General features: G+C 36.3%; 1 protein-coding gene across 2 annotated transcripts in view; it reads left to right on the forward strand.

Moving 5' to 3' along the window:
- MVB12B (multivesicular body subunit 12B) overlaps positions 1-13,456 on the forward strand; it is a 275,519-nt gene that overhangs the window by 160,948 nt on the left and 101,115 nt on the right. For both annotated transcript variants that reach the window (XM_031954307.1, XM_031954308.1), the window contains exon 7: positions 4,620-4,714. In XM_031954307.1, the coding sequence (XP_031810167.1) occupies positions 4,620-4,714 (95 nt within the window). The remainder of the gene's footprint in view (positions 1-4,619; positions 4,715-13,456) is intronic.

Genomic DNA, 13,456 nt, shown 5'->3' on the forward strand with positions numbered 1-13,456 from the left:
AGACAAAGTTGGAATCTGGGTTTCTTCTGATTCCAAGTGCAGCTCGTTCTTCATTATACCATGAGTCCTATCTTTGCAGAGCTGACTATTGAATAAAGAAGAAGTACACACACACACACACACACACAGAGAGAGAGAGAGAGAGAGAGAGAGAGAGAGAGAGAGAAAGAGAGAGAGAGAGGGAGGAGAGAGAAACATGGATATGAGAGAGAATGTGAGAGTCAGGTCTAGCTAAGTAAAATAAGAAATTTGGATCAAGAGGGATCACTTTTGGATGGAAAGATAAAAGAAGGAGGTGATGTGCAGTTTGAGCCTTGAAGAAAGAGAAAGCTTTTCATAGGCAGGGATGAGGAAGCTACCCAAGTCATGGTGCTGGTATAGGGAATAAAGGCAAAGGGCACAAACCACCGAAACGGAAGAAGCAGGGCAAGGAGAAGGTGTTGTGTGTGAAGGGCAGTAATCTGGCACCAGACTGAAAGGTTAGGAGAGGGCCCTAAATGACAGAATAAAGAATCCATACTGTTATGGAGGCACTGGGTATCCATTGAAAGTGTTGGAGTAGAGAAATGATGTGTTCAGAGCAGTACTTTAGAACATTTACTGGAGCAATAGTGTGAATGATAAATTAGAGAGGGAATATACTAGAGGTAGGCAGAGCACTTGGGAGACTTTTAAAATAATTTCTATGTGCCAATTTATTAATTCACTCGTTTGCTTACATATGTTATCTCATTTGTTCTTCACAATAATCTTGTAAGGGCAAACCACTATTGTTATCTCTATTTTACAGATGATGAAATTGAGGTTGAGAGGTTAAGTGTCATACCGCTAGTAAGTGTCTGAAGCAGGATTCATTCAAACTGTGCACTAACTAGTTGTGTCTTGTTAACAGTGGTTAAAAAGATAAAGCAAGAGATAAAGAGAATTCACTGTGTGACCACCTGCTGTAGACATAAAGTTGGAAGGAGAGGGACAGGTGTGAGAAACAGTAGAGGTAAACTTGACAGGACTTGACAAATGATGAGATGTGTTGGGAAGGGGGACGAGTCATTTGTAACTCCAAAATTTTGTAGTTGGGTAACAGCATAGAAATAGACAAGGTAGTGAGCAGCCTTTGAGAGGAAGAAAATGAGTTTCATTTCCTCAAAACTGAAGATGGCTTATGTTGGAATCCTTTGTAGGGTCTTCAGGACAAAAAATTCCTTCTGTTATCTCAATTTTCATCCCACAGATGTGATGTATAGACCAATTTTTTAAAGAAATAAATTCCTCAGATACATATTCTGTACCTTCCTTACTAATTTGTAATGTCTTAGTTCAAAATTAAAAGCCTTTCCTAGTTTTTTCACAACCATCAGGCAAATTTGGGATGAATATATGCCTCTCCTTATCCCTCAGGCTTCATTATTTTTTAAGCTACAGATTATTTTTCCTTTTATCTAGACTAATTCTCTTTAAAGGAAGACTTTTTCAGCTTTTATCTTCTCAATATTCTGACTTTCTTCTTCAACAAGTGGCAAAAGAGAAAAAAATATACAATGCCCATCTTAGCAGTAACTCTACTGTATGCTAGTTTCCCCCCAGTCACAAGAAAGTGTTTTTCTACTTTACTTTTTTCTTCCAAAAGGTCTATCATTTTCATGCATTATTTCCCCAATTACTTAACTTAGCATCATAGGTCATAGATTTATAAGCAGTGAAGATACCTTAGAAATCACCTAGTTCAATGCCTTCATTTTACAGCTGAGGAAAATATTTTTTAAACTAGTGTTCTATGGAAGTCAATTTCACACAGATTCAATAAGTATTGATTGATTGTCTTTTGTGAGGTAGGTACTGTGCTAGTCATGGTAACTTGGTTTGCATAATTTGTTTACTGTTTTAATAGGCTTTTACATCTCAACATCTTTAAGTTTACACACCACCTCTAGTCTTCCAAAACTTGTTTTGTTCCAAGATCTGTGTCCTTTATTCAGAATACAATCTTTGTCAAGGGAGACAAATTTTGTGGCATGATCTCTATGTGTATGTGTAGAATCTCACTATAAACATGGGGCAAAGAAAATGCTTTCTTACCTTGGGCCATTTATTGAGATTCCTAAATTGCTTTTGGGTTAAATATAGCATCTCTCTGTCTCTCTTGCTTTATGGTTGTATATATATTAATAATAATAATAATAATAATAATAATACACATTTCCAAAGAACTTTAATATTTTTGAAGGGTTTTTTCCTCACAATGACTCTGTGAGGCGGGGAGTATCATCCTCACTTGACAGATGAGGACATTGTGGTTCTACGCAGTGAAATGCCTTGTCTGTGGGTTATAGGTTTCAGGTAAAATGTCAGAACTGTCTCCCAAATCCAATTCCAGCATTCTTTCCACTTTACCACAATGCTTCTCTCTCTACTGGAGGGATTCTTAACCTGTAAAGTGCCATAAATCTTTTTGGTAGTGCAGTGAAGCCTATAGAGCCCTTCTCAGAATTCAAGCAAATGCTAAATTTTAGTTAGAAGTTAGTGAAAAATAAAAATGTGATTTTCCCCTCACATGCAAGTTCATGGATCTCCTAAAATCTGTGTATGGCTGTTTTAGGGCTTCTGTGGACTTTCAGTATAAGGACCCATATATCTAGTTGCCCATGTTTTGGTCAAATCAATTGACTAGATTCCTCATCTTTGAAATCATAAGAAAGCAAAACTATTCTTTCTCCTGTGTTTCTTTTTCCAAATGATAAAAGGTAGAAAATGATAAGTTCCAAGTCCTTTTTTCTCTGTGAAGCAGTGAAACTTTGGGCATTATTCATGACCATGGAGTATTAAACTTCTCATGGATTATATAGTCCATAAATACAAGACTCATAGAATCCACTGGAAGGGACATTAGGTATTATCTAATCCAGCTCTCTTATTTACAGATAAGGAAACTGAGGGACAGAGAACTTAAATAATTTGCCTAAGGTTACACGATTAGTTAGTGACAAAACTGAGACTGGAACTCAAGTATCCCAATGCTCATCGCATTGCACCACATTGTCTTCCTCCTATACAAATCACTGCTATGATATAGTAGATTTTTACTATCATCCATTAATTTAGCAAACATTTATTAAGTATTATTTAACTCTCTATAATACATATTGCACACTGAAGGAAATACAGAAATATATGAAATTTCCCTCAAGAAATTTCCAAGCTAATTGGGGTGTGGAAGAATTATCTATACAGAGATACAAAGAAAAGAATAAAATGAGGTCAGAAACAATTTCCAACTGGAGAGAAATTTTTTTAACTTTTCAGTAGTATTTTATTTTTTCAATTACATGTTTCAATTAACAATTATTTTTGTATAATTTTGATTCCAAATTTTTCTCCTATCTTTCCTTACCTCCTCCAAGACAGCAAGCAATCTGATATAGATTACAATGTATAATCATGTCAAACCTATGTCCATATTAGTCATGTTGTGAAAGAATTAATCAGAACAGAAGGAAAAACTCTTGAGAAAGAAAAGGAAAACAATAAAAAGGTGAAAATAGTATGATTTGATCCACATTGAGTCCTTTTGGTTCTCTCTCTGGATGCAGATAGCATTTTCCTTTCCAAGTCTATTGGAATTGTCTTGGATCATTGTATTGCTGAGTAGAGTTAAGTTTATCATAGTTGATCATCACATAATCTTGCTGTTGCTGGGTACAATGTTGTTGTTCTGTTCACTTCACTCAGCATCAGTTCTTGTAACTTTTTGCAGGTTTTTTTTGAAATTAGACTGTTCATCAGTTCTTATAGAACAATAATATTCCATTACATTCATATATTATAACTTATTCAACAATCATCCAGATGATGGGCAATCACTTGATTTGTAATTCTTTGCTTCCACTAAAAGAGTTGCTACAAATGCTTTTGTATATGTGGATCTTTTTCCTTTTTGCGATCTCTTTGGGATACAGACCCAGTAGTGAAACTGCTGGATCAAAGGTATGCACAATGTTATGGCCTCCTGAGCATAATTACAGATTGCTTTCCAGAATGGCTGGATCAGTTCACAACTGTACCAACAATGCTTTAGTGTCCCAGTTTTCCCACATCCCTGCACAGACAAATTTAAGACAATAAATATTAATTAATGTGTTGCATGGATCAAGGAAGATTCATTCCATGGAATTTGAGCCCAGATTTGGAGAGTGGTTCAGAATCACTAAGCAAAGAAAGACATTACAGATGTAGAGAAACAAAGGCAAGAAATATTTGGGATGTTAAATAGCTACTTATTTTAGTTAGAGCATAGAAGATATGATAGGGAACAATTGAAATAAGGCTACAAAAGAAGGTTGACACTCTCTTACAAGGTACCTTGTTTTCCAAGCCTAAAGCATATGACAGACCCAGTAGGTTCAGCCATCATTGATGACTAGGGTAAGGAATGGCAGAATAAGTGGTCATAACCTGTACAGAAAACCCAATTTGGCAGCATCCTAGAGGAACCATGAAAAGTGGGCAGAGACTAGAGGACAAATGACCAGTTGTTATAGACTGTCACTTAATACTGGGATTAAACTTTAAAGTGCAGGAGTGCATGAATCCATAACCTCTTTCTCCTTGTGTATTTTCCTCAGGCATATCTCCTTAACACTTCCTGCTACCTTCAGAGGTAGGAACAGCACCCGAACCGACTATGAGTACCAGCACTCAAATTTGTATGCCATTTCAGGTATGTTGAAACTTCAGTTAATTGCTGTCCTTTATCCTGCATTATATATGTTAACTTATTTATTTTCATCTCTGCTTCTCTTTCTCTATTTTTCACTTTTAGTAACTCTCTACACTAATGATGATGATTAATTTGTTTAGTGCTTTTCTTAACTGATCAAGAAATTAAAGTATTTGCCAAGTGTCATATAACCAGAAAATGTCAGAGTAGGGCTTTGAACTTCAATCTGCTGGTTCCAAGGCCATTGTTCTCATGACTACTGCACAATGACACTTTATTTATGATATTATCTTACCTTTAGAATAGTTCCAGATAAACACTCCAGATTAAAAACTCCTAAATGTTTATAAAATGATGATAAAAAGCCATATATGCTTATAATCCTTAACTTTCTTTGGGAAGTTGTGATTTATTGTTACCACTGTGTTTGGTTAACCAATACCACACAGATTTCTCTAGGGGACCCTAATGATGGAGTATATGTAATTGGTAAGCAGGAGCTATGGGCTGGGAAAAGAAAAAGTCTTCATTTGTTCACAGTTTCATGATAAGTTTAGTCATTTTTAACCCTCTTTTTTCTTTTTTCTTAAAGTCACATTCTTTTACTTTCATAGACATTCATATGTAGGGTATATATTTTCTCACACTAATAGTGTGACTTTGGAAGTCATTAAACCTTTCTGGGTCTTAGTGTCCTTTGTAAAATGAGAGGAAAGATCACTTTCTTCAATTATCTGAAAAGCTATTTCTTAGAAAAAGGAATTAGATATAGAATTATAAGATTTAGAGAATGCAAAGATTAGTCCAAATAATACAGTGTGTTGTCCACTGGTTCCCAAGGAACAATCAGTGGGAATTTACTAGAGAACACAGTTGAGTTCTATTTAAAGAAAATTTTTCTAACAATTAGAGTTTTATTGAAGGAAATGAGCTGCCTCTCTAGGTACTGTGTCCTCCATCATTGGAGGTCTTCAAGCAAAGATTAGGTGATTATTGCCCACAGTTGCAAAGAGGATTTCTGCTTCAGTTATGGGTTGGATTAAATGGCTTCTATGGCCCCTTACAGTCTCACAGATTCTAGGATTCTAGATGGACTGTGTGAGCTCTTTTAAGAACCTTCCAACTGAGAAAATACAGCTTGGCTTGGGCAAAAATGTTGTCAGGGCCAGTGTTCTGGATATAAAATATCCGGTTGCAAAAACTCATTTAACCATAGTGCAGGAATGAATTTTATTTCATGCCTAGCAGTGTTAGGGATCTGTGCCATTCAAAGGAAGTCCACAAATAACCTCTGATTACATTATACTACCCTTTTGATGGAAGATATATATAGCTCCAAGGAAACGTCAGACCTAATGGAGTGGAAACAGTACGGTCAGAAAACATGGGTATGATCTCAGTTTTGACACTTTCTGGCTGTGACCATGGGCCAAGCCACTTCCCCACTCTAAGACTCAGGACCACCATGTGTCAGATGTGGATAATAATTCTTAACACCTCTATCCTTACAATGTTGTTGTGGGAAAAGTGGTTGGTAGGCTCCAAAGTCACCTTTCCATCAAACTGTAGCTTCGTGTTTTCTGGTTTCACTTATGTTGGTGTGACCATGGTTCAGTCCAGAGATCATACTCTGTGCATCAATAGTTAACTTAATGCTGACACATAGTCTGTGCTGTGTGGTTCTGGATGTCTCCTGGCCCTTTTCTGCCACTACACTCCTGAGCCTGATGAAGCTAAGGAAGATAGCCAAGACTGAAGGCCATTTAGGATTTTTCTGGTGGCCACTCTAGGACAAGAAAGAATACAGTCAGTTTCTAGAGCCAATCGTAGTTTTGCACGAGTCGCCAGAGCTTATACTCTTCCTAGCATTCATTTGTTCAGCAAACATTTTTAAAGTGCTTCTCCTGATTACAGCATTGTCCTAAGGAAGGTAAGAAGATGTAATAGTCCCTATCATCATGGGGCTGTCAGTCCAGTTGGTGAGAGATGACTTTGGATAGTAAGATACAAATATGGACACCAATTATACGCAGTATCCTCTAATGAATGCATTAGAAATAAGAGATGCAAGTGTCAGTTCATTATGTAAAGAGCCCTGATCATGAAAGGGTTCATGGCAGAGGGGTCATTTGGATTGGGATTAAATGGTGGGTAGAAGAATTCAGCAGGAGAAGCCCATAGTCTCCTCCCCTCTCTGCTGAGGCACTAGAAGAGGACTTTCATAAAGGAAATCTTCAAGTGCCATCTAAATGGGAGCTATTATTATTATTATTTATGAGTGCTTTCCATTAATGCTGAGTGACAGTTCTAACCCAAAAACATGGCATTCATCCATGTAGTATAATGAATCTGTTATTTAAAAGGTAATCTTTCTCTAAAAATTGCAACTTCAGGTTACTAAACAGATGAAATATAGCAATGGCCTAATTCTTGTCAGTATTGGTTTTTCTTGTTATGTTCATTTCCTAATAGATTTGGAAGTATAAGCAAAAGCGTGCTGTTCAGATCACACATGACACTTCCTCCTAGAAGGGGAAGAAAGAATAAGGAGCTTTCTCCCACTGCCCCCTACCAAGAGCCAATCTCACAAAGAGTATAGAAAACATGTTTGCCTCTGAAAAGCTTCCCTTGGGAAGATATCTTGTGGGCCAGGGCTCTTTCAGCATTGCAGGCACTGGGCCTAACGAGTTTGGAGAGATGACCTATTTTGCAGAGATTCTGAATATTTTACCAGATGTTTAGTGGCAGAGCAATGCAAAACAAGTCTGTAAAAGCCAGTAGAGCGTCGTTGCTCAAAATTTACACAAGTAAATCTTAATCAAAGCACATGACACATTTTTTTTTTCTTTTGCTTACAAATCTTCCTCTGGCTACATCGGTTTTATGCTAAGCAAAAAAACTTAGATATTTTCTAATGACTATTCCAGCTGTTTAATATTTATGCAGAAAGGGCTCATAATGTGAAATATTCTCAAGATTGGCAGGAATTCTCCTGTATATCTTTGGACCATTGCCGCTTTGCTCAGCGGCTCTGATGAGGTGCTGTTTGTGTTCATTCCAGCTGTTAGTTTAGAAACGGAAAGGTAACAGCCTCAAGACACAGTAGAAGCCATTTAGAAACTTCCTGTTACGTTTATGTAAGTGGCAGTCAATTGGATTTTATCTACCAAGCAGTGGTAGTTCATGCAGCAGCCCTGTGGCAGCAGGAAGCTCTGGCCCACTCAGCTGCCGTAGTCACCAAATTGCTCCACTGGGGGCTTGGACTGCTTAGCTGTGTTACTGCCAGAGACATCCTGCAGGTCCCGCTGGCTCTGGGAGGTCCATGAGCTCAGCAGTGGGGGAGAAATGACTTGCCCAGAGACTGGAAATGAGCTCAGAAAACATGCCTACAAACCTCTCTGGCCAAAAGGGAGGTGATTTTCTTTTCTTCATTGTGTGAATTGCATTTGTCACTGAATGTGTCATCCCAATTTGGGGTCCTGGATGTAAGGTGTTCAATAATTAATTCTCCAGGGAGTTGAGTAAGGATCTGTCCCCTTTGTGTGTGTGTGTGTGTGTGTGTGTGTGTGTATAGCTTCATTGCAAGAGTCTGGAAGGTAAGGGAATGGGGAATGGAGACTTTTGGAAGGTTTACGAGAGATTCATGGATTCATAGAATTCCAGAGCTGGAAGGGATGGTAAAAAAAACCATCCCATACCACTTCTTTATTTTATAGATGAGGAAACTGAGACCAAGAGAGAGATGAAACAGCTTGCCTGAGGCTGTTTAGTTCGTCAGTGATTCAGCTGAAACCTGAACCTCAATCTCCTACCTCTGGGACTGATCAGTTCTTTCTGCAACTAACTCTATGCTGTAGCAGGAAGTGCCTTGTGGTCTCTGGATCTCCTTCCCTTTGTTCTGCACCATCACTGAAGGATTGTGGATCAGAAGTTCGTAGACTTTAGATCTGGAAGGGGTTTGGAACCCCAGTCCCCCTTATTTTATAGTTGAGGACCCTGAAACCTGGCATAGTAAGGAGGGCCAGAATTTGAATTTTAGACCTTTGACTACAAATCCATTATTCTTTTCACTGCATTGGTCTCTGTAGTATAGGTCAGTCTTTATTCATCTAAGACTTTTTGAAAGCAATTTAGTTGGAAATATAAAAGGTAAAATGGTTTTGAATTTATGTGATTCCTAGAGCAGTGATTGTGCTGAGTTACTCATATTGACAATCTCATCGATGTGGACAAGCTTTCTTCACTAGGCAAAATGCAATCCTCCCACACTGTATTATCTTATGTTATTTTACTTGTCTATTATTTTTTCTAAAAATCCTTCACAGAAGACCCTCCCAGTGAAATGGAGACCTTTCTCTGGTACTTTAAAATCTCAGAGATACCAGCCCTGACTTCTCTGGTCATACACGTCCTCAATAATGTCTTTTATGACACTCTTCACAAGCATGTTATTGGTAGTAGTAGGCTACAAGCTACTTCCATTCACCATTCAGATTTCTATAGCCCTTTAGCTCACTTGCCATTTGGGTGTTTCTGATTTCTTGGTGTTTCTTGATCAGCCAATGTATGCCATTATTTGGATAATATTCTTTAGGATTTGGAATTTTGTCATAGAGTCACTTGGAATGAAGAGTAAACAAATACCTTGTGTGTTGTGAAAAGTCTTGTGTTGGGTCTTAGGTATCAAAAAAACCTTCATTCAAGGAGTCTTCATTCTAATGGAGAAGGCTAAGTACAGAAATAATTATGATGTAAGATCTGCTGTCATCAGGGATGACCTTTTCCTGTTGCCCTTTCCCGTGGTCCCATGGGCTCCAAGACCCTGTCTAAGATAGGCAGGTGGGATAGGGAGGTCTTTGCTCCCTCTGCTGGTGGCAGGCTGCACACTATTTATCTGTGCTGTTTGACTGCTCACATACTTCAAATGAGGTGAGAGTTACCATCTTTGTTCTCTCCATTGAAACAGGAGCCTCCGGGTCTCCCCATCTCCTTGCTTCTATGCCATTGGGCACTGCCATCTGATCTGCTGATGACTACATAGGACTTCTGGGCCTTCCCATTCCCCATCAGATGAATCTTTTATGTCATCTCTCCCAGTTAGAGTGGGAGTTCCTCGAGAGCAAGAACTGTTTGACTTTCTCTGTTTGTGTCTCTAATACTTAGCACAATGCTTGCCTTAAGAGATAAACCTAATAAATACTTTTCCATGCATCTATTCGTTCAAGGGTGAATATGGTAAGTATAGAGAAGGCTAAACAAAATGCTTAGGAAAAATTCATGGAGAAGAAACTTCCTTTGCATCTAAAGGGAAGACATCATGAAAGATGTGGCATAATAGTTGGGCCCCCAAAGAAGGGAATAATCTTTGAAAGTACTGCTCACAATCCTGGAAGATTCCTGCCCAATCTTTCTCATGCTCCAGTCTGGGCTCAGCTCATTGTTCATCTCTAGCACCTGTCAGATAAACAAGCCAACAGACAAACCAACTTACCCGACAAGTTATCCATTCAGCTAAGTGTTATAAGCTAGACAGTATACATCTTTCATCCAATATGTTTTCCCAGTGCAGATGGTTTTTACCCTGATTTCATTTGGGATTTCACAGATTTCTATGGCTTGATGCAGTTAATACTATGCCACAAGTTTTAAGAACTTGAATTCGCACTCAAAAGGAAAACCTCTTGTTTGAATTCTTATTTTTTAATTTGTTGATGGCCAATTATTTAAGTAATATTATTATAATTTCATTCTCATCTTTTTCATGCAATTTAGGTAGAAATGGTCTTAAGATAAATCCTTATCCTGCTATTCTTTTATATTTAATATCAAAAATATTTTTGTATAAGTGAATGAAATAACTCCTTTTTGCAAGTAAATAAACATATTAGGATATAAGTTTACTCTCTATACACTTACTCAGTACAATTCCTCAATATAACTCCTGAAGTGGAAAGAATAGTCCTTGTCCTATTTTCACATGATTTTGATTTCTTTTGCTAAGTCTTTATGTTGAACACATGTAGTTTGGATATTATAAGCATTTGTGACATCTATTAAAGTATTGTTATTAATCTACTAATTTTTCAGGTTAGTGTTATGTTTAGATTATTGTGGGCAGTAATTTTTGTCTATATGTATTCTACTTTCAGTACAGTTTATTAGTTAATTTCTCCAAGATATTTTAAGTTGTGCATTGTAATTTGGAGATTTGTTATCTATCAGTCCAAGAAAGATAGCAAATTTCTGATAGATAAAATTTTGATTTCAGGATACCAGTCAGTCTCTTAATATAATCAATTATAGCCTTATGTTTGATATTTCAATATGTTTTGCCTACAGAAGTATTTGAAGTCTCACTTTCATTCATTGATTAACTTTCTTCTTCTTCTGGATTCAAACTGTTAAAGCCTTCAATCTTTATCTTTCCTTGATGTTTTTTAAGAATTTTATACTTACCAAATCCAGGTGCTGTTTTGATATTATTGGAGAAAGATAGAGCGACATGAAAGGGCTATTTTATATGTTTTGGGTGGAGTTATATAGTTTAATTGATGGTATATGAAGTGATTGTTAAGAAGTTTTGGTTCAGTTTCTCTCTTTAGTTTATATGCCATCTGAAATTCCATTTGGGAAACATTTTCATGGATTTGAAGCAAGGCAGGATCATAATGAGTTTTTGTTGTCTCTCTGAAAAATGTCACATTTTATATCAGTTTTTATAGGCATTGTATCTCTGTATTTTTTATATAGGCATTGTATTGATGACATTTTTAAAATAGAGAACAGTTTTTTTGAGTACATCAAATATTCTAGCTTTCTACTATGCTTGGGTCTATTTTTAATATTTTCAATACATGGATTAGCCATGAGTACATTACTGAGTTACAGATTTTGCAGTAATCAACAAAGACAGTCTAAATGTAGTGGTACTTTCAAGCATCTTGATCACTGATTACTAAATTGATAATAAGTTGCTATTTATACCATAGAATTTTCTGGCATATCTTTTTTGCTCCTTAGCCAATATTGATTTATTCAAGTGCTTATATATATTTTTTGAGTAATACAAGCTGTGAATGATTTGTATCGTGTACATAAATAATCATATATTTGGGATATATTTGGAGAGTTGTTGGTATTCCCTTTTAATAATAGATATGTCATGACTTCTGTCAAGAAAATAAGTAAACTTCTAAATTCATCATCTCCTTGGAAGTAATTAAATCAATAAATACTGATATTATCCAGCCTTACTGCTTTCCCATTTTGCAGAGAACTTAAAAGTTTAATCATTTCTTTTGATATACCTGTTCAGTAATTCATCATAATAAAAATGCAAACACTTTTTGTTTTTTCTTTGATCCAAATTTGTCTTTAAATTTTATTGGACTTCTTGTGACTATACAAGTGACGAAAAATCTTTTACAACTTCCTTTTGGGAGAACATCTCTCAACTCCTGTAGTCAAGTGATTGATAATGACTAGCTTATTCTCTTTGTTATTTCTGCTTTGGACTCGTTGTTTTGACTTAATCTTTCCAATTTTGCTTTTACTCAATTACTGGTATGCTGTTGTTTTCCAGATTTCTTTCTACAGATTTCTTTTCTTTTTTGTTTTTAATGGAGCAATAATGGTCTTTTAAGATTTCTACTGCCAATACAAGCTAGATATTGACTTAATCTTATAAGGCTTTTACACAGATCTTTAATAGCTCTTCCAAGTTTCCCCTTTCATGGTGGAGTTTGCTATCTTTTTTAGGAATATGCCTTGTTGATTTCAACTTTCCCCCTCTGGTTCTTAATCACAGCAGTAGCTATATATGTGAAGGTCCTAAAATATTTTTCTTATTTTCTATTAAAAATTGTGGGAGAGTTTGTTAGTTTGTGATAGTTATAGCAGATGCCAAAGTTTGGGAATTATTCCAATTTGGCATAATTGGTTAGCTAGTTGGATTTGTGCCATCAAATTAAAAATGGCTTTTTGGAATTCCAGTCTATCTATGACTGTCTGCAATTCAAGATATTTGTGATACTGACATTCATATGTTTCTTATTGGGTATAATTTTTGGAATTTATATTAAGTAAAGATTTTCAATGATCTCAAGATCTTCACCCATCCCTTTTTTCTAGTTATTCAATTTCATTAAATATAAGTTTAAGAATGAAATCCTTAAGATAGGTAGTACAAATGTGATGAACCCCATTTTGTAGATGAGAACTATGATTCGGAGAGTTAAAGGGACCAAACTGGCAGCATGGGTCAGAGACAGGATTCACATCTAGAATCTTAATTCCTTTCTGCTCTCCTGCCTCTCTCTAGGTGGTTGTTTCAGACCTGTAATTCCATTAGCAAAGGACACTACCCACCAGTACAGATCAACAAATATTCTGTGGTTTATAGTCTTAGAACAAAAACCATTCCCTAATATATAAGTGGTCAAAGGATAAGAACAAATATTTCTCAAAAGAAAAATTGTTAATTATTAACTATATGAAAGAGTGCTCCAAGTCACTGATGAGAAAAATGCAAATTGAAGCAACTTTTGAGTTTTCACTTTACATGTAGCCAACTAACAAAAATGACATATGGAAATAGTCAGTATTGGAGAGGTTGCAAGGACATTTCTTTTCTCTTGGTAGATCTGTGAATCAATCATATCATTCTGGAAAACAATTTAGAATTAAACAAAATAAGTAATTAAAATGCCCCTTTGCTGCTGGTCATATATCCCAAGGAAGTAA

Source organism: Sarcophilus harrisii, chromosome 2 (assembly GCF_902635505.1).
Source record: "Sarcophilus harrisii chromosome 2, mSarHar1.11, whole genome shotgun sequence".
NCBI classification, from domain to species: Eukaryota; Metazoa; Chordata; class Mammalia; order Dasyuromorphia; family Dasyuridae; genus Sarcophilus; species Sarcophilus harrisii.